Consider the following 27,816-nt stretch of genomic DNA (forward strand, 5'->3'; position numbering starts at 1 on the left):
TCTTCTCGGACCATTCCCTACTTCAAACGACGGAAATAAGTGGATTGCCGTCGCTACGGACTATATCACCCGTTATGCCATTACAAGAGCCCTTCCCACCAGTTGTGCTACAGATGTCGCTGACTTCGTGCTTCACAACGTTATCTTACACCACGGCGCACCTCATCAACTTCTCACCGATCGCGGACGATAGTTTCTTGCCAAAGTCATCGACGACTTACTTTGATCTTGTGCTACTAAACACAAGCTTACTACAGCCTACCATCCTCAAACTAACGGTCTTACTGAACGCCTGAACCGGACAATAACTGATATGCTCGTGATGTATGTTTCCTCCGATCATCGCGACTGGGACACTGCTTTACCATTTGTCACGTTTGCGTACAATTCCTCGCGCCACGACACAGCTGGCTATTCGCCCTTCTACCTTCTATATGGCCGTGAACCGACCTTGCCTTTCGAGACTCTTCTTTCGACCACACTCGACTCGCCAACAGAGTACGCTCGTGATGTCATAACCACAGCGACCCAGGCACGCCAGATTGCCCGTCTTCCGTCTCTCTGCTTCACAGACACACACGTCAGAAGTGCTGTTACGATCAGCGCCACCGTGACGTCGAATACGAACCAGGTGCTCTTGTGCTAGTTTGGTCTCCATCTTGACGTGTCGGTCTTTCGGAGAAACTCCTTTCGCGATACTACGGCCCTTATCGCATCCTCCGCCAGGTGACACCTGTCACATATGAAGTGTCTCCACTAGATGCTACCACGCCTTCACCTCTATCTGACATCATCCACGTCAGCCGCCTCAAACCGTTCCTTTCTGGAACCAGTGAGTCGCACCAGTAAGGTGCTTCTTCCAACGGGGGTAATGTCACAGTATGTAATGTGGAAAGAAGAGGACATGGTTGGTGCCCTGAAAGACGACAAAGAAGATTCTGGGTTTCGCTTCTCTACGCAGCCATTAAAACCCAACTGTAAATACCAGTACGCTTCTTCCTTCCTGTAACAATATTCGCTCGCTGTCGAGTTGCGGTGAGTCGGACTTCCTTGATTTGTGGCGCGCCCATGTGAATGTTCTATTGGTAGTAACTCGGCTAGTGTGTATTAGTGTATGAAAGGTGCAATAAATGACCTTTTGATTGTTTGCACTACTGTGTTGTCGTTCCTTTGTCCCAAGAGCATGTGTGAGACCCGACAGGGCATTCGGTTCCAATATTTAAAACCATTTTTCTCAAAACATAATATTCTGCATCCTACAGTTACGCGAACAGTGATAACTTTCAATCTAATAAATATTTTCGCATAAAACTTTGTGTGCTATTTCTTTATACACAGAACTGTGCATTCAAGCAGAATAACTGAAAACGAGCGGTAACTTGTTATACTATGGTCAATTGTGGGAAAAACAAACCAGCCGGATATCAACTTAACTTAGAGATGTGGTGATTGTGGTGGTTAGATGCACAGGTTATTGCCCTCATTGCGTACCTCCCAAGTCGCGTTTGAATCGCACCTACCATTTTGTAGTTATGACTGTTGGCGCAAGATGCACATTTTAGCACAATTTTATTTATACGAATTTTTTTTTACATTTTTAGCAATTTCATTATTTTAAAGTTTCAAACTACCTAAGCCAAATATATAATTGTAACTTTTGGACTACAATTGTAAAATTTTCCCTCGAAGGTGGTGACCTACCTTAATGCATTATTCATTTATTTATTCTCCTTCCTTTTTTTTTTTTAAATCCCTCGACAGCATGTGCATGCATGCACTTGGCTTCCAGTTTCCATTTATACTCTTAACCGGACAGATTGTTAGACCTGTTTCTTTGACCCAGTTCACTTCTCCTCACTCCACCTCCTCCTTCTTATTTTTTCCTTTTTTTTTTCATATTCTGGAGAGATTATATGAACAGATCCTGCTTTCATAGGAAACCAGGCACACTGGATTGGCAGTGCCTACCTATACGTGTGAATTCTTTGCTGTTTCTAGTTTTTATCTCCACTTCTTGAAAGAACCTCCGCCCCCCACCCCCACTGTTCCCCTTTTCAGTCATAACTCCAAACCTCCTTTTGTTCCTCCCCTTTCATTACGGGTGCACATTTTTATTTGCACTTTGACAACAGCTACTACACACCATGCACCGGGCCTCTATTGAGAGTGGGGGAGAGTGAGCTACGTGCGCACAACAACACTGCTAAGGAAAGCTGCACTGATGTCCCCTTGTCTCAAATGTTGGCTTCAGCGACATTCCTTGTTTGACCAGTGCTTATCACTTCAAGCCTCCTTCATCCTGTGAACTACTGCCTTGTTTGGATATCTACCATTACAGCATTTTTTTTTTTTTGTGTTTAAAAGTGCCCCAATGTTTCTGAGTGAACTTATAGAGGCTGTTTCAGCTAACTTATAGTAAGCATTAAAAAAATTCCGGTATGTGCTATGAGGATGCTACCAACTCAGTATTGTTCACTGTCCTCTTGAGCAACTCAAGGTATTTTTTAAATCCAGCTCAAGCCATTCCCAAATGTTCGCTTTTGATGTATTGATTTAAGTGCAATATCTTCAATGGAGTAGAGTGTACCGACAAATATCAAAATAATTTCATTTCGAGAACTAACTGTGGTGGGTTTACTTTTTTATGGCTTCAAAGAAAGCACACAAGATGTGAAAAAGTACTACATGACTAGGTGCTTACGTCGTGCAGTGACATTCTACTCCATTTCATACATAGCAGGAAACGCTACAAAGGCTTTTCTTCCTGTTCACATTCGTGATTACAAAATAGTGCACCATGCATTAAAGAAATATATATACGCACATGTCATGCAATTCGACATAACATTAAGTCTCATACTTTTGTGTCGCAAAATACAAAGTGGTTATCACACCGTAGCTGAGCCTATTTACCACCAAACAAGCAGTGACATGCATCTGCAACTAGCAGTCACAGCACAGCTCTCACGCAACCAGAACATAGTATGTTGCATACTGGAAGTGCACAAGTGCACAAATAATGCATGATTTGACATTACCTTACATCCATAAGTTTTGAATTTGCATAATATGGAGTAGTTGTTTTGTATAAAATGTTGCACCAAGAAACACTGCATTGAGTGAGACTTCTAGACATAGCTTTCGCAGCGCTGCCTCTATGCATTAAACGGAGTCTAGTGCCCTTACACATGCCACCAGCAAATGCTGCAGGCAGACAGGATGTAAGAACAGGCTGTATGCAACGGAGATGGATCAAAGCCACTAGTCTTAGTCTTGGCTTCCATTTTTGCAAAAACAATGCAAAAGCAATGAAGCGGAACAAGCCACAGAATATAGTGACAAAGAGCGCATGGCTATTGTTGAAGCTCTGTCAGTGTTTTTGCTGTTGACAGACTGCATGAAGAGTGACGAGACTTTAGTGGCAGATGGCAATGCATTGAAGACGGCGGGTGTGGCCACCATCGCCTTGCGGCCTATTCATATGTTGGGACAGCATGCAACAGTGTCCATTCGCTGGAACCATCTTTGAAAGCACTAATATCGTTGCGTGTACGCACTTTTTCATGAAGTACTTAATTAGATCTCACGCACTTTGTTTGGAGCCCTGAAAAATTAACAACCACAGCAGCTATCCTAATGAAAGGAAATCAATTGAACATTTCTGAGCAGGCTATACTACTTGTCCGTTCAAGATTTCGCATTTAAATTAACATTTTAAAAGTTGGTTAACTAATGCGTTAATTAAAGCTAACCGGAAAAAATACTTTGAGTTGCCCAAGAGGACGGTGAACAATAGCGAGTTGGTTGCATTGGAAGTGGTTGCACCCACCTGGATTTTTTAATGGTTTGGCTCAAGTTAGCTGAAACACCACCCTGCATGTGTGTGTACATTGTGCTGGAAGCGCCATGAAGCTGGCTTTAAAGAAACTGGTTGTTTGTGAAATACAAAATTAGGGGGACAAAATCTCCCAATGTATTCGCAGCACAGTTCCAAATATAGCGCAAGGTTCTTTTCCAAGCTGACGATTTAAAAAAAAAAAAATGCATTATATATCCGTAAAAATGCCAAGATATGTGACTGCAGCCCTTATTTCTAGCAAGGTACTTTTTTTTAGCATGACAATAAGCACAGCACCAAACCACTAGTTTCGGATGCTTAACCTGATGCGCAAGATATAGTAGCAAGTATGAAGTATGACGAATTTTCTTACACACAAAGCACTCCATACAGTATCATCACGTCAATGCAGAGGATGTGGGCTTGGCTCCCATTGGCGGCAAGTTGTTTGTCTACTTTCATTTCCCCTTAGCTTATTATTCCTACACTTCAATTAAAAACTCCAAATAACTTCCTCTGTGGTTTCCCTGGCTTCATATTGTTGTATCCATACTGTATGCATCACATCTCAAAAGTAGCGCACTTCCAAAAGAAATTATGAAGATGGAGTACCTTTGAGAAGATCTGCCACATCTTGGTCACCATCTTTCACTAAATCAAGAGGTGTGTTACCGTCACGGTTCTTCTTGCTTGGGTCAGCTCCATGCTAAAGCAAAAAAGAACAGTCACATAGATGCAGCCAACTTATGATACATGACATACATACCTTAAGCAACAGCTTCACAATGTCATATTTCCCTTTAGCAGTTGCTTCATGAAGTGGCGTGAACTTCCAGAGATCAGATACATTTACACTGGCGCCATGCTGCCAAGAAGAAAAAAAATTTGATAATTTCACAGTGCGCACTTTTTTTTTAATACTACATCAAAACATAAAAGATGTGATGACAAGTTTTGCTTACCTTTACCAAGAGGTCAGCTACTTCATAATGGCCATAGGAGCAAGCATTATGTAGAGGCACCAAGCCCCTAGAAACAGAAGCAGACATGTTAGAACATAGCCATACTTAAACTGAGTTTCACATGCTGCTATTATAGCCCAAGATAAGTCATTCTGCTACTTTCATCACTGTTTACAACCCCTGCCATCCCTGGGTTCCACCAAGTTGGCTGCATCGTTGCAAAGCTGTTGCAATCAGTATGATAAATTCCTTGCAAATCGATGGGAAGCATGCATTCGTGTGCCATGCGGTAGGAAAAGGTGCAAGCAGTCATTTAAAGAGGAGATCTTGTCAGCAGTGTTTAACATAGTGTTGCCAAAACATGGTGTGTGCATCTATTGTTGGGCCCTGCGACGTCGTCTGAACTCATTTCACTTTAAAGAATTTGTTGTACAGTCCCAAGTTCAATCAATAAAAAAAGTGACAGGACCCATTTCATGATGACTGTCGGCGGTAATGCGTTAGCATTGAATCAATATAGCCCCGACACAACCTATTGCCACCATTGAAACGAGTTGTGTATGAGGCGTGTACTTCAGCGGGACTCCTCTTTCGTGCTTCCCAAAGAACACTCGGTGCTTTCAGATGCCGCTTACGCGAAGCCTGCACGTGGGTTCTTAAGGGGGGACGCGGCTTTCGGTACCAACTTTCTTGTTTCTTGGTGGATGTCAATGAAAATTGGTACATAGAATAAGAATGGCTCTATGATGCTTTCATAAAAATTTCAAAGCGGTACCATGAAAACTTTTTGCTAGACAAATTATTTCTTTCTTGAACCTCGTGGAGGGACTGGAGGATTTACGAAATCAAGTGAAAAGTTTGTTAAATACTGTATGCACAGCCAAATGTATGCAGAAGGGGATAGCATTCTCGAAATAATTTTTTTTCAACACTAAAATTTGTAGTTTATGTTTTCTCCAGTCCCCTTGCAGTGAGCACGCTTACACTGCAAACAAGGAACCCTACTACGAATTCTTAAAACACTAGGATAAAAAAAGAAGAGCGCTATCCCCTAAAGTACAGTTCAGTGAGTCTGACAAAACAAACGCAATCAAAATGTGTAAAGTAGTTACCAAGATATCTGCTCCACAAGCTGAGCAACATGCCAAAAAAACTGTACTGAGAAAACAAGGTTCAAAGTTGTCAAAATTTAATAGGCACCAGGGTTATAGTCCTTTGTGTCCTTTGCGATGCGGCATCGCTTGACCATCTGACCTGATGGTCTGATGAGCTTTTGCAGCTTTCTTTTTCCGCATTGCATCTTTTTCGGCTGGGTTCCTGAACAGTTTCGCCAATACGCGCGGACGATGTTCCATCCGTGCTTGAGGTGCTCAGCTGCACGTCCGCGTCGCGCTGCATGCCACCGTCATTGTCACTGCTGAAGTCGCCGGAGCAAACTTTGTTTTAGAGATCGGTGGCTTCGACTTACGAGCACCAAATTGATGCGCAGTCTTGCGTTTCTTCTTGAACAATCGCCGGCCCATGATAACAGACGAGAGCCGTTCTCCAAGCTAAGAAGGGCTGAGCTTGACAACGTTTTTCATTTCTCTAACAAGCGAGCGCCGGTCCGTTATCATAAGTGAGATACAATCTCTAAACCACGCCGCGACGACTTGAAAAGACGCGAAATCGGCTCCTCAGCGCCGTCAGCGCGGCGATTCTAGCCACCGTAGCGGCGAGCAGACGACCTTTCCGCCGGTTGCTAAGGGCAACCGCCCGGGAGACCAATCCGGAGCCGCGTACAGTCACGTGGCGCGCGCTGCCAATCAGAAACCGCCGCGAGACCTTGAAACTTTTGCTTGCTGTGCGCTTGCTCTTGCCTGGTGCAGCTGGCCGAGGCGCCAGATTTGAAGACGGAGAATCGCGCTATCCATAGAGACCAAGATGGCGGCGCTAGGTTACGCGGTTGCGGAGATATCGCGGCTTGAAAAATGCCGTTTTTTCGCTATTTTCGAGAAACTCCTCGCCACCTTAGCTTCGATAAACATTTTTTACATCATTTCCGCGCGATTTTCCGTGACGAAATTTTGAAATAAAATAGAAAAGAAGTCATACAAACTGAAAATGTGATTTTCAAAAAATCGGTTTTTTCGCCAAATATCGCGATGCGAAAGCCGCGTCCCCCCTTAAATGCATGGTGCACCAGCACGTGCAAGCGCTAAGAAATGCATCATGCGGCAACCGGGATCCTCTCTCGTGCTTCTTCCTGGACATGCTGCACCATCTGGTGGCACTGCCTAGAAGTCTGCGCGTAGCCTCTAGATGAGAAGCGTGGCATGCCTTCGAATGCTGAGAATTGTTCCCTCACTTGGTGCACACCCAGTGGCACATACTCAGTGACCCAAGTTGGCGAGAGGTTCATTGAAGAGCGGCACATACCCAGTGCTTTTGCAAAGCAGCCTGCTTATGCGTCGGGTGATGATGCAGGTTTGATTCCACTCAGTATCAGAGAAATTTAAGAGATCCTTTTCGTCATTATAGAACGGCACATTCCCAGTGGCACATACCTAGTTACCAAAGGTGTTGCCAAATACGTTCACTGAAGAGCGGCAGACACCAACTGGCATACACCCAGTAACCCAAGTCGGCATCAAAGAGGTTCGTTGAAGACACGCACAGACGGAGTGGCACATGCCCAGTGCTCCAAGTCGGCATCAATGAGTTTCGTCGAACAGCGGTGCCTACCGAGTCCCACATCTACAGTGACCCATGTCAGCGTGAAAGAGCTTCGTTGAAGAGGGGCACTTATGTACACATTGGCTCATACTCATTGACCTAAGTTGGTACGATGGTTGGTGTCGAACCCTGTTACCTCAGCACAGCAACCTAATGCGCCAACCATTCGACCACGGACTACCAAGTGATGCAGGTTGACGGGAAAATGGTCAGGTAAAAACATACATGCATACATACATACATAAATACATAGCCCACAGAAAGTGCGTGAAGTATCGTTACCGCGCTAAAAAAAAATTGTAATTAAAAATGAGCCCTGGTAATTGAAAATTGACAATTTTCTTCTTTCATGAACCTTCCTCCATGTTGCGGCCTTCAGCAGAACTGACTACCATATTCAGTGTCCCTGTTCTTTGAGTTGTTAATTCACCTCTTCCGTGCCATGCTGTTATCCCGAATTCTGACCAAAAGTGGCCAAATTATTTATTACGCTAATTCTTGGCCAACAAGTTAATCAAGACCCCAGTTGCCAATATGTCTTACTTCCTAAGAAAGAATAAAGTTGTTTCTCCTTGCGTTCTCCTATAGATTGTGTGCGGCCATCTACAAAAAGCACGACTAAGCACTAAGACAAAACTAGGATCGTCCATAGCATTGCTAGAAAATACAAAGTACTGCTGATGAGCTGGGCTCATCTGTTGCTGTTTTTACCAGAAAGGTGTGGATGAACCCAGCTCATCCTAGGCACGGAAGGGGTTAATTCTCCTTGTACAGTGATCTACCAGTTTCCTAGTAAGCTCAGATGGTAGAGCGACTGTCCTAGAAAGGCACTGGTCCTGGGTTTGATCCCAGGACCAGGACAAATTTTTCAACTGCGAAGCTTTCTTTATGGGAAAGCTGTATCGGGTTTCCTCAGTAGCTGCACCTACAGTTGGTTGGATGTCAATTTTCACTTTGATCAGTATAATTTGTCAAGACCGTGGTGCAACCAATTCCTTTTATGAATCTGTGTACGGATATCCTTGCCCAGGAAATACGGTAGGACGTAATACGCACTGTGAATAAAGCTTCTTACTGAGCGATATGAATCGAATTGTTATCGCGCAGTTCTGTTTTGATCACGTCGTTGCTTCGGATATTGCATTAACTTTTAATATTTATTTATTACAAAAACCCGCATTCGCTCCAAGAGCATTACAGCAAGGGGGGGGGGGGGGGGGGATATTAAACATATTTATACATTTGTGGATGCAACCAAACACAGTGTCACACAAGCGAAACAAGGCTTTACAAGCAGGTAAACAAAGGCAATAGATAGCTAGTATCTAGGTATGATACCCGTATAAAACAAAACAAGTACAGAAGTACAATACAGAAAACAAAACAAGTACAAGATCAGGTAACAGCAGCGCTATAAAGCTTGAACACACTTATAAAACTGAGAATTAGATGCGATGCTTACAACGTTTTCAGGAAGCCTGTTCATCATGCTCCATCAAAGATACTGATTTAGGAGCATACCTGCTGGCTCTGAGCGTGAGGATTCGTTTGCCAGATCAGCGATATAGCTCCGTTTCACAACCGAGAGACATTGCTTGGACGCTGAGCAAGTAGTGCGGTCAAAAAAATGTATGACTACGCAATTTTCGGTGCTACATGTAATGCTCACATGTAATAAATTGTTGTCAGGCCACCATTCTTACGCGCGAAGCTAATTTTGTCATGAAGCACGCGCACGTACACTCGGCCACAAAATATTGCGGGGGGCGCGAGCGCGTGGCGAAGCGGTCCTCCTCTCCTTTTAGCGGCGCACCCCTGGTGTCGAGACCGACGCTTGCGCGCATGCGCGTCCTTCAGTGCCTGCAAGCGAGCATGTTTCTGCGCTTGCTCTTTGCGCGCCAGTGATATCCGAGTGTAGTCGCGAGGTGGCGGCTTCGACGGGCATAACTATGTAAACAGTGAGCTGGCATGCGTAGCTGCGGCCGCTTTTTGTCGTGTCACAAGCGCGGATGCTTATCTCCCGGTCATGAATGCAACAACGCAGTTCTTGTTTCTGTGCTGCGCCTTTTCGTGGCCAATCTTCGTTCTTATTCTTTTTACAAATGGGGCGTTCTCCCGCAGAAGAGCGTGGCAGAAAAGGCGCTCTATAGAAGGAGACAGGCAAGATGAAAATAAACTTATTTCCATTATATCAGCCACGTTTTGCCTGTCGAAGCCGCCACAGTGCCAATCGCAAGAGGGGCACCTCGCGGCGACACTGGGATATCGTCGGCGCGCAAGAAGCAAGCGCGGAAACATGTACGCTTGCAGTCACGGAAGAACGCGCATGCGCGCAAGCGTTGGTCTCGACACCAGGGGTGCGTCGTTAGAAGGAGAGGAGGACCACTTCGCCACGCGGTCCCGCCCCCCGCAATATTTTGTGGCCGAGTGTGCGTACCGTGCGCTGATCCCGCAGATAAGAGAGCCACGCTCCGCCGCAAGCAGCCGAAAACGCAGCCACTTCATGACGTCAGCGCCTCGCCCTCACCGTAAACCACCGCGAGTGGAGCGCCACCTCTAGAACCGGTTGGGAGCCGACAGGGAAAGGCGAGGGACGGCAGAACAGGTGAAGCCCGCACAATGGCGCCGGCGCCTCCCTCAATCCCTACATCTTGGCCGCGCAAGGCTTGAAACAGTGAAACTAGGTTTGGCTAAATTTTGCTAGGAAATGCTAAGTGCTGCTAGGCACGGTATTCCGAATTGGCTCGCCGCCGCCGCACAGTTTCTCGCTTGGCCGCGCGGTGCGCTTCAAGATGAGCGGCTTCTTCTTCGGGTGTCCGGAACTTCTTTGGTTGTCCCATGTCAAGGCTACATGTACTTGCCACATAGTCAACGAGAGTTGTGCCGCCGTCGCGGCGGCTTCAAGCTCCAGGCAGTGACGTCACGGCCACGCTGCGCCTCCACACTTGCCAGGGCGTGGCTGGGCCGCGATTTTGTAGCGATGCCTTATGACTTATTTTACTCTGATCCCATTGATAACGCGAGCGGAGCAGACCGTTGTCCGACCACTGACAAAGCGCGATAAGCGCGAAAAGGCATTATTACCGAAAAGGCATCGCTACAAAATACCGGCCCTGGTCGAAACTTGCCGAGCTGCTGCTAACGCCGCCTGCATTTCCCCGGCGTGAACGCGAGAAACGGGGAACATGGGCAGCAGCTCTGCGCATTGCCTCGTTGGTGCTGCTACAATTTCTTACTCTCTCTACCTCGCTCTCATTTTATCATTCCCTCTCCCGAGCATTGTGCATGCCACGCGCATGCTTTCCTACCCACTCCTTAACGCCCCATGTCAAGGCAACATGTGCACAGCACGGAGAGGAGGTGAGGCACACGCCGCTCCGCGAGGTGGTTGCTAGGCAACACAGTGCATCATAGCTTGGCGAGGTTTCGCGACAGCAAGCGCCACTTTTTACGGTTAGCTAGAAAAGCTTCACTGTTAAAGAAAGAGTAAAGTTTACCTTCACCAAATAAACCTTTATTCACATAATGCCCATAACACTGTCTATGAAGAACCACAACATCTCGATCTCCGTTCGGTCCATAGCATGTTTGATATTCTGCATATATCAATCGACTCCTAACAATTGCAAACGAGTGGTGGCTCATGCATATTTATTGCACATCGGGACACATTCCCTGCACCCTAAGCGCATCTGAGAGGGACACTGACGCTATTCAGCTATTGTAGTCACTACTGCGGTCACCATTGGAGTTGGGCACATCCGTGACGACCAGCCAAGTTTGGAGTACATGAACTTCAGTTATGCTCGAATTAACATAAAATGGAAATTAACCGGAGTCGAATTAACTTACGCCTACTGTATAATTATAGTTCCATATTATAATGGTATGTATATAACCAAACAGGTGAAAGTACAAATAACAGAACAAAAGATTGACAATGCTCAGTGCAGAACTTACCCTTTGTCTTTGGCATGAACATCAGCACCATGCTGAAGCAGGAATTCAACCACTGCCACACGATTGTACCCTGCTGCAAAGTGCAAGGGCGTTGACTGTCGCCCATCCACGTCTCTGCAGTTCACAATGTCAGCATGGGACGATATCAATTTCTGCAAAAGTACAGAGCACATACTTCGGATGACACACCTTGGCCTCCGCTAAGTGGCATACTTAAGCCGCACAGAAAGAAGAAAATGCAAAGCTGAAGGCACACACAATATCTTGATTGCAACAGAAAAGGAAAAGGTTTGGGTTAGGGTTCAAGCGCTTGGATTTTCTTATGATTCAGTTAATTCAGCTATATATTGTAGAAGAAAAGGCTGACAAAAGACAGTTTCGTGGAATATTGGTGGTCCTAGTTGAGAGCCCACGTGCAAGGCCAGTGTGAAGTGTTTTGTCACTGATCTCGGGGGCGTGCGGGTGTTATGAGAGATGGAGAAGGAAGACGCATGGCAACACAGCAAGCATATTTTTAATCACACTCAGATTCAAAACTCAAACTAAAAATAAAGCTCACAAACTAACACACACTAAACTAAAACACAATAAACAAATAAATGTTCACCAAAATAAAACCGATAAATAGTGAATCCATAAAAATGCCCTTAATTTCCTCTACCTTAGTCCTGGGCGTTTCTCGCACGAGAGTCTGGCAACGCTGGCCTACTGATATCTCCCTACAAGAATAAATATCTCTCACTCAGTTCGTCACTGTTGCTCATATTTTCCCGGCGGCAATCTCGATGAGCCTTTCTCTCTGTCGTTGCTCTCGCCGGCCCTCGCTTAATCGTAGCTACCTTGTGATCGGTCCATCAACTTGAAGTCCAGCTTGGTAGAAGCCCGTAACCCGGTCGCAGGCGCTGACGTGGCTGAAAAGTTTGACGGGTTAGGCCTCACGACTGGTTCTTTCGGGGCGTCGCTGATGTCGTACGTGCCGACGCCTCGCGGTTCCGTTGACCTGGCCGAGTGCGTGGCTGGAGCTCCGGTAGCCGCCGCTGACGTGTCACTTGCCTAATGAAGTGTTGTTCGTCCTCCGACGATCTGCGTGGCGGCCCGGTACCCCGGTGATTATCGGTTGAACGGGCTTGGCCGAGGAAGAGAGATTCTCGAGAAGAAGACCGGAACCACCGTGAGCAGCAGCGGCCGGTCCCAGGAGCTTCGTCCGGACATCTCCGAGGACTACAGCTACGCCTCGGCCTTGCCAGCCTCACGACTTCGTGGCCGTATCCTCCGCTCTCCCGTCGTCAGAGCATGGCTGACGAGGCAACCTTCCAGCTCAAGAGCCACGTCGATAATGCTGTTCCGTCGCTTCTCCCTCGCGGATTACGCCTCGGTTCGCATGCCTCGAGCGCTGCGCCATTCGGAACGCTCCGCGAACTTCGTCGTCATCTTTTCTCGCCATGGGCGGCCTCTTACATCTGACAGCCAGGCAACACCATGCAAAGACCCCTAACGATTATACTGTACGTGCAGACTTCTCGCTGCGCCTGGTCCTACTGTGCTGTCTGCCTGTTCCTGACCAAGAGGCTTCCCGCCCCTGGTCATACCTGCCATGGCAGGCTCCTGCCTTGAGCGCCGCTGACCACTCATGCCAGCCTTGCGGCCTCTTGCCTCGGCTGCCACCCATTGTGGCCGGTTCACCCAATCATGCTGAAGTCTTTTGCTGTGTGCGGTCACTCCAGCTGCCACTGCTGACTTGGCTGCCAGTCATCCCAGCCAGCCCTCCCTGTCAGCAAGCAAACAGGGGAGCACTGCCATGTTGGCGCTGGGCTGCTCCTCCCTAATGGCAGCCACACCTCGCTCATTCCTGGCAACTCAGCCTTCCTCTCCACTGGACTTCCAACGTGGCTAGCTTCCCCATAGTGCAGCACCAGCCAATCCATCCTGGGCTGCTAACCCTTATCTTGGCAGTGGGCCCATGCACAAAATTTTGGGGATCAAGACAGGCCCCTGGACCAGCATCAAGGCAAACATCTTCGCCTCTTGAAACGGCAGTGGCACCTTTTCCCTGGACAGGCCCTGACGATGACAACGTTCTTGGACATTGGCCTGTTGGCTGGGCGATCTCAGGCCGAGTCAACCTTGCCAGAAGCTGGCCTGCTTGTTTAGGAAGGGGGAACGCGGGGATTAAAGTGCCTTCCCGCGCCTCATCCCCCAATTCGCAAGTTATGATGGCCATTTGCCAAACTCAATCTCTGGGAACCGCAGACGCTGTAGTTCAGGAGCTAAACTCCTGTGCAAATCGTGCTTTTCCTTCCCAGAGTCAAGTCCCATACATGAGCACCTGTCACTGGGACATGCCAACTGGCGCCCCTCTGGTCACCCCCGGGCACCCTTTCCCCCGAGCTCTGAACTGCTGAGCACTTCCTCGCCACGGCAGACACTCCACACAACCACTATGAGTTGGTTGTACAGGACCTTTACTTCCGTTACTTCCTGTGCTTGGTAGACTGCTACCTGGTTAGCCCAGAGCGGTGTTTTGTTTTCAGTTTTGTTTTCAAAGTCTCTGATCACTAGCGCCACTCCGCGCTCAATGTTATAAGACATTTCTGTCAAGTCTGTAGGTGCAGTGTACAGAATGAAGTCTTCAAGGGATGCGCACTGTAATGTCCTGCAAAGAGCTTACATTTAACAAACGTATTGCGCTTAATGCTAGCCTAAAACAGTCTAATCTTATCAGTCGTATCTGTAACGATTAGATTGTAGTGGGGCAAACACTGCGTCTTTTTTTTTTTTTTTCGTTCTTTGACGTTTTTTAACCTCTTGAGTGCCTTGACATATCTTTGAAATTTTTTTTAAGTGCGTATTTTTTTTTTTTTTTTGCCTATTGCATTTTCACTGATCTTGTTGAAAAATATAGCAAAAGTCATTGTGTATTATTTATTTGTCAAAATTACAGGAAACTGCACATATACGCATGTGCAAAAATTGCAAAAAGTTCACGACAAGTTAACTTGTCATTGGCACCAGAGTACGCTTCTTGTGATGACAAGTTACCTTGTCATCGGCAGTTAGGGGTTAATAATATATATGGACACTCCTGGCGCATATCCTGGCGTTGCAACCCCTTGCAATATACCGCAGCAATCACAAGGCTATTCTGCTCACTTTCGCAAAATTTACCGGTGAAGTTTCCGATGTTCAATAAACATGACTCACATGAGTCCAACACAAGCTTCGCTGGCACCCACAGCAGTGGAAGGGCGGTCAATTTTTTTTTGCCACCACCATAATTTTCTGAAAACAGTCCAAGTGTGGGGGATCCGTCCAACACCGTGGCTGTTCACCGTGGGATTTTGCAGTGCAAGGCGCAGCAGGTCCAGCATCGGGAACGTGACGTCATCACTTGGTCACGTGGGTTTTGGTATCATCGGATGATAATGGACAGCAGATTTTTTGAGAAACTTCATACGGCATATAAGGCTTTCATGTCATGTCAAAAATGGTCAACTTGCTCAGAATTCTTTATTTATTATTTATTTTCTTGCTACAATTCTAAGCATTTTCTTTCTCTTGGTGAAATATTTTAAAGAAATATGCAGCAGGATTTGCATGTTTTTTTGTGTATTGTATTCGTAATCGGGAAGAAAATCTGGCTTCAGGAGGTGCTATCGCACCGCTGATCGCACGAGCGCGGCTTTCCGTTGATGCGCTGCCTATCTTAGTATCACCGTTAACACGAGAGATTGGAGATTCAAATTGACACAGTGCCGTATTTCTCCATGCAGAAATAAAAGCAACAAAAGCGAGCATGAAAAGGGAAAGCTAGTGTTGCGATTCGTTACTGCAGTCAAATTGTGCACAGGGAGCACTCCTATTGGTGACATCAATTTCAATCACTGGCACATTTAGTTCATGCACATTTCAGCAGCAGCGAGCTGCGCACTTCGCGTGTTTCAAGGCCGACATTTCAATATCGGCCTTGTTGTCTCAAGTTTATTTTGTAGCTGTGCCCTAGCTGCTGCCTGATGGTGATTAGAACATGATATGCGCAGGATAAGGGAATCTGTTTACTTTGCGATGATGAAGCCACTTCGTATTCTGCGATCTGACAGGTGCAAAGGTAGATAGTTTTGAATTGTCATCAGGTGCCGAAGACAACAGAAGATGTGGTATACAGAGATAAAGTTACCCATTAAAGCGAATATCGAAGATCTTGCTAATGCGACAAGACTGGATAGCATGTGATTGCTGGTTCCTGTAAAGTTGAAAGGTGTTTGAAAACGGTTGACAAGTAGCATGATACTACACAAAGCAAAAGCTTCTTTTTTTGCTTTGTTGGGTGATGGGGGTGAAGTCAACAGAGAGTGACATAGGTTGACATAGGTTGCCTTGGCAACAGGAATGCAACCGGTGATTGGGTCCAAACAACAGCCAGTGTCTGGAGCTACTGGCGCACCGGGGCCTCCTTGCCGGGAATTGCACAGTGGCTCGATTGTTCAAATCATCCACAAGAGTAGAAAAAGCAGTTTGCAACACTCAAAATTTAGCATGTTGTAAGCTAATGGACTTGGGTTGGGACTTTTAAAAACTTCGCATCAGGCATGATCGTATCACCAAGATTCTGCTGTAAGCAACACATCAAAAGCACAGTATCAAAAGCAGAAATAAAGATACGCACCTTCACAACGTCCAGATCTCCTGCTTTTGCTGCTTCAAGCAGCTGGAACTCCGCATCTCCACTGCTGTGCTGAGGTTCTGCATGGAGTCAAAATTTTATATTATGCCATCAACACCATAGGTACATTGCATAGAGGTCGCATCACATATACACACAACTAGAGCCCATAAGACACTAAAGGGGACCTGCAAATTTTTTGGACGTAAGTAAATAAAACTTTCGCAGTTGATAGGCTCTACTGTTGTGGACGTTTAGAATAATATTTGTGAACATGACATGCCAATGACAAGACACCAGAATTTACTTCATAGTCAAGAACTTTGGAACCGAACGCTGAAAATTAAAAAAAGTTACTGCAGTGCTGCCCGGAACTCGCAGCACAGTTGCAGCGATAGCTTATGAAGTCACTGGGCCTTGTTCTTACAAGAACACATCACACTGTTTTCCTAGCAACGACAGTGACCTGTTCCCTGCGATGTTTTGTGCTCATTGGTCTGGTGAGCCCGATGTTCTTTCTCTGCAGTGGCACATTTAGTTTCTGCCATGGTTCATGCTTTACATCGAGGGGCCACCGCCAATCAAGACTTATAGCTTGGCAGACATGTGTTTCCACAGATTTGTGGGTGAGCCCTTAAAATATACACAGGCAATTCAAAGACAAACAAAAAATGGAATGTTCGTTGCAAGAGATTAAAAATTCAATTCAGGGATTTTACGTGCCAAAACCATGATATGATTATGAGCCACGCTGTAGTGGGGGACTAAAACATCAATTTTGACCATCTGGGGTTCTTTAACGTGCAACCAGCGCACAGTATATGGACGTTTTTTGCATTTCCCCTGTTGCTATAAATGCATAAATGAAAAGTCGACCTTTGCCTCACAAACTCCAGCAACTGCTTCACCGCATATGACAAGCACAAGAAAGCTAACCTTAACGCGTTTTGTACCCTAAGAACAGCTGTGTGCCGTTTACCATCATTTCCAGGTTATAACTCGCACTTTTGTGTAAGTTGCACCCCCCTTCCCCTCTCCGAGAGTTTCGAAGAAAAGATTGGTGTATAAGTTGCGCCGGTATGTAGAATGAACCTATTTTAACAGGGTCTGCATAATGAAACGACGGATGCAATACACTCATTGAGAAATGTCAAATCTACCAATTTAGAAAAACTAAATTTCCATAAACAAAATTTTTATGAGCCGAAATTCTAGCAGAAAATCTTCAACCAACACTCCTCTTAGGCGCCAGTAAAAGAATACTTATTGCATTTCACTTGAAACCATCGAAGGCCTCGTTTTCCAATGCACTGTCAGAAAGTTCAGCCACTTCGGCTGGCAGCGTTGCTGGGTAACCGTCATCGGCCACTGAATAACTGCCACGCGACAACGTCGCTGGTATTGCCTCTTCGGCGCGGCGTGCAACCACCACAAGGACGCGTGACAAGTTCGTCTGTGCACTCGGGTGTGGGTAGAGAGCTCCCAACTGTGCGAATCTGCGTGCGTGAACAGTGAACTTGAATATTCGATGCGATCAGTGTGCCTTCGAGAGGTGAATCAGCCCGATCTTTGCACATGCTCTCGTGCTTTCCATACGCGCTGCTGTTGTAGTTCCTTCTGTCCGCGTTGCGTTTATTGTTTCGATCGGTACCGTCGGCCTGGATGAGCCTTGTACAGATAAAGATTGCGTGCCGTAAGAACGCTGCGCGCGTCAGGGCACCGAACATGGCCAGGTCATTCACCGAATGCACTAATGTTCAAAAAATCGAATATACGAGAAATCGAATACAGTGGAACCTCGATGATACGATCACGGCTAATATGAATTTCCGGATGATACGAATTTTTCTGCGCTCCCGGCCGAGCCCCATTACTATGCAACATGCTAGAGAACGGTTGTTTCGAATCGATTTTCGACCCGCGTCGGTTGATACGAATAAATGCCGCCCCACCGACGGCCGCGAAAGAGAACAGCGCACAGTCACGCGCTTTCTCCCTTTCTCTTTTGGTGTGGAGGCGCGGAACTGACGCCAGACAGCGCGGAGGCCGCGAATGGGCGCGAAGAGTTCGAAGCGGTGGCGCTTTTGTTGCTTTTGTGCTTTTCCTTCTTTTCCGCGTGCCATCGGGCGGAGTGGCTGCCGTGCTTCGGGCCGCATTCTTTTTTGCGACATTTTGCCTAGTCGCAGCGAGCTATGTCTACCGAGATACGATCTCAGCTGATTCGCGCGGCCGTACGCCGAGGCGTGGGAGTCTCCGTTGGCGGTCTTCCGTCAGCTGCGTTATCGGTGCCGATGGCACAGGGCGATTGTGGGTTTCGCTGCTGGAGTCGCACGGTGCAAGATAGCGCAGCACGTAATCCACGGTGCAAGGTTGCACTCGTTCAGTCGGGTGCTCCTCCGCTTCTCCCGCTAATCCTCCGCTTCTCCCGCTAATCGCCGTATTTTTCTTGCCGTAGGAGCGCTTCCGTATTCCGAAGGCGTGCTTCGTCCAAAGTTTATTCGCCAACGAGCGACGATCCATCACTAACCTGGGAGTTCTCAGTAATCCGAATTCTGTGTGTCAAGTGAAGACGCCGGCGTGGTTTACAAAGCAGACAACTGCGGTTGCCATCTTGCCCCTGCCACAGCAGCAACCAATGGAGAGACACCTTTCAGCACAGCAGCCAATCGGAGGCCCGCTTTTATCAGAGGGCCCGTGTGACTACCTATTGCAGACCTGCGCTTCTTTGGTGTTTGTGCGTTTGTTACAAGTTGGCGACGACGGACGAATTAAGAAGCGGAACGGCAAAACTTTGAGCTTTCGAACGATACCAAGATGGCGGCGCTCGGTGGCGGGAGATACGAGATATGGCTCCGTGAACTGCGGTGATTTTGCGCGATTTAAAGCTGTTTTTTCGCCCTGCGCACAGACGAATTAAACTTTTTCGGGCACTTACAGTGCGTTTTCAGCCAAACCATTTTGATGCAGCGTAGATTAGGCGTTGCAGATACCCAAACGCGTGGTTTTCAAAAATCTATTTTTCTCGTGATATGATTCCCCCCGTCCCCCCTTAATTTAGCTAGTTTTAATTCTGTTTCGATAATACAAATTTCGGCTAATACGAATATTTTTCGTGACCCCGTGAGATTCGTATCATCGACGTTCCACTTATTCGAACGTTCACTATCAAATTCGAAATTGAGTATTTGCACACTCCTAGTTGTAATGTTTTTTCGCCGGAGTACAATAAATTAGTCATGATGCCATCGCCCTTATCATAATAGCCGCTACCTTGCTGATAACGTCCCACAAACTCTTACATCCCACACACACGCAATTTCTTGCCTTGTACGAACGTGTTGGTCCATCTGGAAACGCTTTCCAGAACCTTAAATCTGCCTGTATATATCAATTTTTTTATAGCTTCTTTTTTCCCAATGGCCACAAGAAAATGCTGGCTTCGCAAATGTTTGTGTATTATTTATAAAAGCTTTTATGAATTTGAGAAAAAAAATGCTATTGATAATTCCCTCGCAACATGAAGACGAAACCATGGCTGAATCAATGCAAAAGCTGAATCATGGCTGAAGCAATGCAAAAGAGGAAATCACTGCACAGAAAATGCGGCTACCTGCATTTGCTCTCTAATCCAAATTGCTGTTTTTCTGCCTCTTAATGTTACGCCTAATATTTTTTGTTCTATTGGTTTTGGCACAGTCTTTAACTTCTTCTTAAGCTTCTTTGTTAACCCCTAAGTTTCTGCCCCATATGATATGTTAGTACCGGTAGAATACAATGATCATAGACTTTTCTTTCCAAGGATAGCGGTAAGCCACCAGTCAGGATTCTGAAGTGCCTGCCGTATGTGCTTCAACCAATTTTTATTATTCTGTAAATTTCCTTTTCATTATCATGGTCCACTGTGAGTAATTGACCTAGATACACACATACTCTTGCACAGATTGTAGAGGCTGACTGCCAATCATAAATTTTTGTTCACTTGGCAGGCTATTGAACATTACCTTTGTCTTCTGCATATTAATTTTCCAAGCCTACTCTTACAGTATCTTGGCTAAGGTCCTCAACCATTTGTTGAAACTCCTCCCCAGCATTGCTAAAGGACAATGTTATCTGCAAACCATAGGTTGATGAGATATTAACTGCTAATGCTTACTTTTAACCCTTTATTTTATTTATTTATACAATACTGCTGGCCCAAATGCAGGCCAAAGCAGGAGAGGCAGTATACATAAATATTTTCATATACACACATATATATACATACACACATGAAAAAGAAAAGCAATGGAACATATGCAATAATCAGAGAAAAAAAAATGAGAGCAACAACTAAATAAGATTAACAGAAGGTACACTGAAGGAATACAACTTGACAAACAAAAACTTTCAAAGTTTCAAACACCAACTTTCCAGTCTAATAGCTTTGATACCTCTTCTAAGCATTGAAGAGATTGTGTCTCCTTACCTGATCCCTTTCTTGATCAGTACTTTTACGCTTTTCTTTTTACAAACACAACACTCTACAAGCATTTGATGACATGCTATTCCTTTGTTATATTACTGTCACCATTATGATGCACCAGATAATTGAAAGCAGCTGTTTATTCTCCACAAGGTCCCTCAGTCCATTGATTTTCCAGTTGTGAATGGCATTACATACATGTATCAAATCATCTTCCTTGCATTGAAGTGCATCTGGGCTCACAGCTGTGCCCCCTAAACACCATCTTAGCTCTCTGGTAAGCTTGCTTTCACTGATCCTTTTTGGGTAAAATCGAATTCCAGGAAAAAAGATGTCGTGTCACTTTGTTTGTTTTTTTTTTTGTTTTTTTTGCTAATACTGAAAACACAGAACCCTATATATAGTTAAAATATCGCTACACATGTCAAACCGCGCGGTCCTCCTGTCATTTTTGTTCTTGAAGAGAAACAGGTGTTTGAGAAGTTCTAGGGTTTCCAAGGACCTATATACACTCTACTGAACTGGAGCAAACGAAGAAAGGGCTCTCAACTTACCATGCAAAAGCTGCTGAACTGCATCACTGGCCAACTGCGATGCTGTATAGCCTTGCCCACTCACTATGCCAGGGTCAGCCCCAGCCGACAGGAGCAAGCGGCAAGCTTGCACATTTCCTTCTCGAGAACACCGATGCAGTGCAGTCTGCCCCAAGCTGTCCAGTGCATTCACCTGCAACGTGCCAACCTGTGTTCACAGTGATGTCGCAACATGATAGACTAGTAGCAAACTGCTGAAATTGCTAGCTGGCTTACACAGCTAAAATCTTTCCTTAACAAATGTGCTGCCACCAACCCATGGCGAACGATTGTGCTAAACTGTCCCCCCCCCCCCCCCCCCCATTATAGTACTTAGGATCCTTCAATTTCGGGTAAAACCCGATAATTCCAAGGAAAAGGCCTTTTAGAGCAGATTTAGTAGCAGGAAAAATGTGTATTTAAAGCAGATATATTGGTTTTCGTAGCACATACTTTTGGCCCATTACACGAGGTGCAAAAATAATCTAGGGCCTCACACCTTTCTAGTTGAATCTAAAACCCTATAAAAAGCAAAATAATGCAGTCTGGGAGCAGGAAGAACATAGAAATAGATTTACTTCAACGTAAGCCCTGATAAGTTCTCAAGAGCACCACAGAAATGGGCAATAACTGCTCATACCTTTATCAAGTAAGTGTAGTTGCTAATTTGTCTTCTTTTTTCGAAGTGCCTCCTGGTTTTCAAGAGCCTCTGACAGCTTCTCCTGTCTGTCATGAAAGAGAGCTTGACCACTCTCGATGTCAAATAAACATTTTGCCTTCATTTACTTAGCCACGTGTAGTTGGGCATTGTTCAGCATCTTCCCAGCTGAATTAATTTTTATTTGCAGTCTCTATCCTTTTGCTAAGTGCCTAGTTCCATTATAAAGGACAGTTTATGAGGTAAAATGACTACAGGCATTTGTTTGGCCAAGTTCCTCAGAGATGCTATTGTACTTTCACTTTGCAAAAAAAGAAACAGAGAAAAGGAAACTTAACAGCGACTGACATTGAAGAAAAACAAGGTCTTTTGCGGCCCGTTAGTGCACAAAGTGGTTTGTTGTACCATGCTTTTCTATACGTTTGTTATTTGGGAGGCAAGAGAGACTCCCCCCAAAAGACCTTCTCTTTGTCAGATGTCTATCGTTGTTAAGTCACCTTTACTTCATCTACACAACCTTACCCTGCTTTAGTACCATCTTACAATAGAGCCCTTAACCTTTTGTTTCCTTTATAACTTCGTTCTTTCTAGATTGCACTACCTTCTGGATTGGCCCACAATTTTCCACTCCAATATCACTGGGATCAGCTCACATGTTTCGTTGAGTATAGTCACAAATCCAGTTTCGGATTTAGGCATGCACAGTTTGAATGAGTGCATCTGAGTTTCATTTTATCCTTTTACGCTAATTACTAGGGGTGTGCGGATATTTGAAAAGTTAGAATAGTATCCAATATTATAGTATCTTAAATATCATTCGAAAAACAGATATTCGAAAATGTTTGAATATTCGGCTGGATACGAATATTCGAATCAAATCGAATATATTTCTGGCTGTGTAGGGGCAAACGCGGTCCTTAGCATTTGTTTCTATCTAATTTAAAACTACGGGTCGATTTTGTGCTGAATTTTGTGACGATTTCGTGCTGCTAAGAAAATTTCGCTGTACAGCACACATAGTCCTCTAAACGTCTAAACTTTGCAGGAAAGCCAGCCTCTCAGTACCAAGGGGCACAGGTTTGCGAACAGCGAGGGTGCAATTTTGTTGCAGTGCCAACCCAACTTGGAGCTTATTGCTTGACACCAAGTACGATGAGTGACGACTGGGTTGCCTCCGAGCCTCCAAGGTTTTGGGAATTTGATGCGGTATAATAAGGCACAGGCTGGCAAGGACAGTTAGTGGGAATTACTAAATTTCCCAAGTTAACATGAGCCAAATACACCATGTTTTAGTATAACGGCTTAGTAGTCGGCTTACTAGTCTAGTTTTTAACAATGGCAATGTAGTTGCAATGTTCCAACATAACAAATAAATCGAACTAGCTAATAAATTAATGTGCATATCATTATTCGATAGTCGATTCGATATTCGAAGCTAAGTATACGTATTCTATTCGTATTTGAATATTTTGATATTCGCACACCCCTACTAATTATGCATTATTGCTGCTCCATACATTGCTCTTGGTACATCTCTTTCCTTCCAACCAGCATTCTGAGGCCTTTTTCGTAGTCCTACAAGCAGTAGAAGGCCTCAAGTTCACTAATTTGACAAAACAAAATTCGTCATTTCGACTCGCCAAAGAAGACCTTGTCTTCAAAAACTTGGATGGAGACACCGAAGGTCTCTGAGTACCGTACTGCTACCTAGCAGAAGTCTAGAAAGCAGACGGCGAGTAATAGAATGAACAAAGTGACATCTTCATTTGCTTTGGCAACCCAGGCCGAGCAAACAGAACGAATGCCAATTCGTAACCAGATATATTCACGTGCAGCCACACCTGCATAAACGTGAAGCGTAAGTTGCACTTTTGTTTTCACAATCACTACCGCCAGATCTATATAGAACCCTCCGAAACCCCTTCTGGAGCAGACACGATGCAATTTTTTGCCAAAATCAGGCTTTTGTAGAAGCATGTAGCAGATATTGCACATTGTTGCAGTTTTAGAGCAATGTAGCAGCAGTTCCACCACAGAGTTTTACGAGAATTAGGTTGAACCCAATTTCCCCCTGAAGTTCTGCCATTTCATTAAACGTAAGAAAAAAACAACAGGACGGTTATAGGTGTGTAACGTGAATGTTTCAGTTAGCTGTGGTGCAGGCTAAGGGCTTTCACTCTCGATCTCGAGTAGGCCGAATCACTTGAAGTCTGAATTTATTGCTTCTTCAAATGACATCTGTGTAGAGGATGCTTTATAGCGTCCTCATCTTCTCTAGGATGCTCAAGTGCTTGCATTTTTTAAACATACACCAGGGGTTCTCAGGTACGTTCATCCCAGGGAACCCTGCTAAGCTCCATAAAGTGCCAAGGTACCCCCCCCCGATTTAACCGAATTATCGAGGGTATCAAGCAAACAAACAAATGCTGCACTACGTCAACACGCTTTTATTTACTCAATGAATCGTCAAATCTTATTTCTATTTAGCAGAAGACCAGTGCGGAAGCTGAAATTCATGACTGATTAGCGCTAGCAGCGGCGAAGGCCTCGCGACATCCTTCGCGGCGCGCGCTTTCATCTGAGACGCGCTTTGCATCAACGGGCGCACATCCCGATTATTTTTTCGCCACTCAGCTGCTCGCCAACAAATTGTCCGTCCATCGCGATGTAGCCGGTGCTTTTTATCTTCGACAGCTTTGCACTGAGTAAAAGCGAAACTACTGCTTGCCGCAACCGCTGTCGACGAAACCGCAGCCGCTATCGACGCGATCATGGACGGCGACCTTGCGGTTCAGAAGGCAGGCGGCTGACAGACGCACCAAGTCAAAACGAAGCTACCTTTCGCTGCAAGAAGTGCAGACGAAACTGCGGTCGCTATCGACGCTGCCATGGCGACTAAGCAGTTGTGAAGGCACGCAGCCGACGCGCGCATCGAGTGAAAATGAAACTATTTGCCGCAACCGCTGCGGACGAAACTGCGGTGGTTATCGACGCGATCAGAGATAGCGACTACGCACTTACGAAGGCACGCGACTAGCCGCGAACGCGGTGTTACGCGTGGCGATAAACGCAAGAATAGAGGCTTTAAAGGCACAATTAGGCACGAAGCGCTTCGGCGTTGCTGTCAGTCACGTGCAGCGTACGATTGCCGCTGCGGACCACGGTGCAAGCAGAGGACCACTGAGGACCACGGCGATGCGGACTGCACCGCTTCGTTTCGGTTGGACGCTACGCCGTTCTTGCTCTTCTGCGGCGCGCATTTGCGGTGCTCCGCGTTTTTTTTTTTTTTTTTCATTTTTCCTTCAACGTATAGGTCAGTGCGCACGCTATCGGCACCTACCCTATCTACAAATAGGAGAAAGGCGCATGGTGGTAAGTTACGGCCTCCGAGATTCAAGTGCGAAAGCTTAGGCGCGCTGCCCGTTCTCAGAGGTTGGGTGGCTACAAGCTGCTTGCGTATTTATTGCGCAGTTCGCGCGTTGCTGTTACGCACTGTGATATGCTTTTTGACACTCGGGCACCGTAACTCGGGCATGAGTAATGGAGGTTCTTTGGATCAAGCGCACATCATGTTAGCCGTTTTAGACACTTGTCGAGAGCGGGACCAGGGAAAATTTATCAGTGGCTCGCGGAACCCCGAGCAGGGGCCTGCGGAACCCGTAGGTTCCGCGGAACCCACTTTGAGAACCCATGACATACACTGATGCAGTGGAAGGCGGTATGGCGACGACGACACTACGACGATGATGGCATGAGGACAATGGGACGACAACGATGGTGTGACGACGATATGACAAAAATGGGATAATGAAGCTAGAATGATGACGCTTGAATGTCCCCGATGGCATCATGACAATGACTGTATGACAACGATACAATGGCGACGCTGACATAGGTGTCATAATTACAACTGAATGATGGCAGCATGATTACGATAAAATGACAAAGAAGGAATGACGACAGCATGACAACAATGAGATGACAATGAGTGCATGACGGCAATGGCGTTATGACAACAGTTTGATGATGACGGTATGACTACAGTCGGATGACGAAGCTGGAATGATAATGGTGGAAACAAGCACGACAGCATCATGACAATGGTATGACAATGAATACATGATGACTGTATGACGATGGCTCATTGACGATTCTGAAATTATGAATGACAACAGCGCGACGACAGCATGGTGACAATAGGATGACAAGGTGTATGACGATGGCGTGAGTTGGCGTGATCAGAATCAGACGACGAAGCTGGAATGAAGGCAACTATGTGACGACGGCAGGAAATAGCGTGACGACGACTGTATGACAATATGACAAGAATCACATGACAAAGCTGGAATGATGATGATGCAACAACTCCGACTGCATCATGAAGACGGTGCGACAACAATGCAAAGACAACGACATGTCATAATAACGATTGAATGACGACAGCATGAATACAATGGAATGACGAAGAAGGAACAATGTCAATGAAACGATGATGAGCACAATTGGTGGGTTTCGCCGCCCCTGATGTGCTGAGGGCAAAACCACCTGGGGGTGTTCCAGGGAACCAGGAGACCGAGCGTTGCGTCACTGTTACCATACTGGCGAACTGCGAAGGGCCGCTGTTTAGTAGCAATCCCTATTTCGATGCTAATGCTTTTTTGTGCTTTTCGTGTTCATGAGTGGTCTGCACCTGCGAAAGGTGCCAATGGCGCAAAACTGAGCAACACGGCGTCGTTTGCGCTTCTCTCTCACCTCTTGCTGCGGAACGCACCAACGGCAAAAAACTGAACAAACTAAGAAAAGCTAACTAATTCAGGTGTTACATAACCAATGAACGCTGCCCGCCTGCCGTGAGCAAGCCATCAATATATATCATATTATTATATGATTAAGATGTATACTCCCTTTTTGACCACTGTGCATTTCTTTAATGACCATCGCGAACGAGGTGGTGGCCCACACCTGGGGACGTATTCCCGGACAATCACTTTCGGCGATACTGTGGCCTTTGCGTGAGGCAGTGCTCAACCAGTGAATAAGTGCCCACAGAAAGTGATATCGCCAAAAGCAATTGTCCGAAAATACATCCCCTGGATCAGTTAAAAGGCCAAACCACACGTACACGTGCTGGCGCGTGAGCTTGTGCCCAAGCGTGCGCAGATGGTGCGGGACAGATCATACACATCGAAGTGCGGCGCGAGCAAAGATATCTCATGTTTACGCACGCTAAGAAACAGCGCTGTCCAATATGGAGGCACCAATGGCTCCCGCTTCAGCTTGACTTTTCGTGATGGCTCCGTTCTCACTCGCTTTGTTCGCCAGTAACTAATGAAATGAGATTTCACTTCCTCTAAACTCACCTGAACGTTTCAGGTGAGGTTCTTCATCCACAATTCTGTATCCACAATTTTAATGCTATTTTATGCCTTTTATGCTATTCCTTTCAGTGCTTAGTCAGTGGTCAGAGTGACACTCCACACACGCGATCAACGGGATCAGCGGGCCATGAACAGTGGATGACAAGAGTGGCATAGAATCGAGCAGAAGGCATCACTACAAAATTGCAGCCCGTATCACGACCATTATCATGATGTCGCAGCAGATAGACGCAAGTAGAGTCAATGCATCGGCAGCGACTACTACATTAACAAGGCTTCGCTAGTTTCGGTTTTGAGGAGGCACCAGCGACATGGCCGGTGACATATCAAAACGAAAATATTGCTATTTCTGCTCAACTGTTCGACCGTGGTGCAAATTGGCACATGAACCTGCAGTCAGTGCCTGAATTATTGCACGGCATGCAGTAAGGGGGCCAAAATTTTGGTCGTCCTTATACATTAAAGAGACACTAAAGGCAAATATTAAGTCAATCTAAAGTGATAGATTAAGGCCCAAAAACATCTAAGGCATCAATATCACCAAGAACAGAGCTTTAGTAATCGAGAAATTGAGGTAAATGTAGAACACAATTTGAGACTCTACCAGGACC

General features: G+C 45.8%; 1 protein-coding gene across 1 annotated transcript in view; it reads right to left on the minus strand.

Moving 5' to 3' along the window:
* The window catches only part of LOC119455818 (poly [ADP-ribose] polymerase tankyrase-1), a 198,564-nt gene that overhangs the window by 105,412 nt on the left and 65,336 nt on the right, over positions 1–27,816 (minus strand). The window contains exons 9-14 of the mRNA XM_049660947.1: positions 21,152–21,323; positions 16,139–16,215; positions 11,476–11,627; positions 4,801–4,867; positions 4,605–4,703; positions 4,451–4,544 (exon numbers count right to left, since the gene is read on the minus strand). Of these exons, the coding sequence (XP_049516904.1) occupies positions 4,451–4,544; positions 4,605–4,703; positions 4,801–4,867; positions 11,476–11,627; positions 16,139–16,215; positions 21,152–21,323 (661 nt within the window). The remainder of the gene's footprint in view (positions 1–4,450; positions 4,545–4,604; positions 4,704–4,800; positions 4,868–11,475; positions 11,628–16,138; positions 16,216–21,151; positions 21,324–27,816) is intronic.

This window comes from Dermacentor silvarum, chromosome 1, assembly GCF_013339745.2.
Source record: "Dermacentor silvarum isolate Dsil-2018 chromosome 1, BIME_Dsil_1.4, whole genome shotgun sequence".
Lineage (NCBI taxonomy): Eukaryota > Metazoa > Arthropoda > Arachnida > Ixodida > Ixodidae > Dermacentor > Dermacentor silvarum.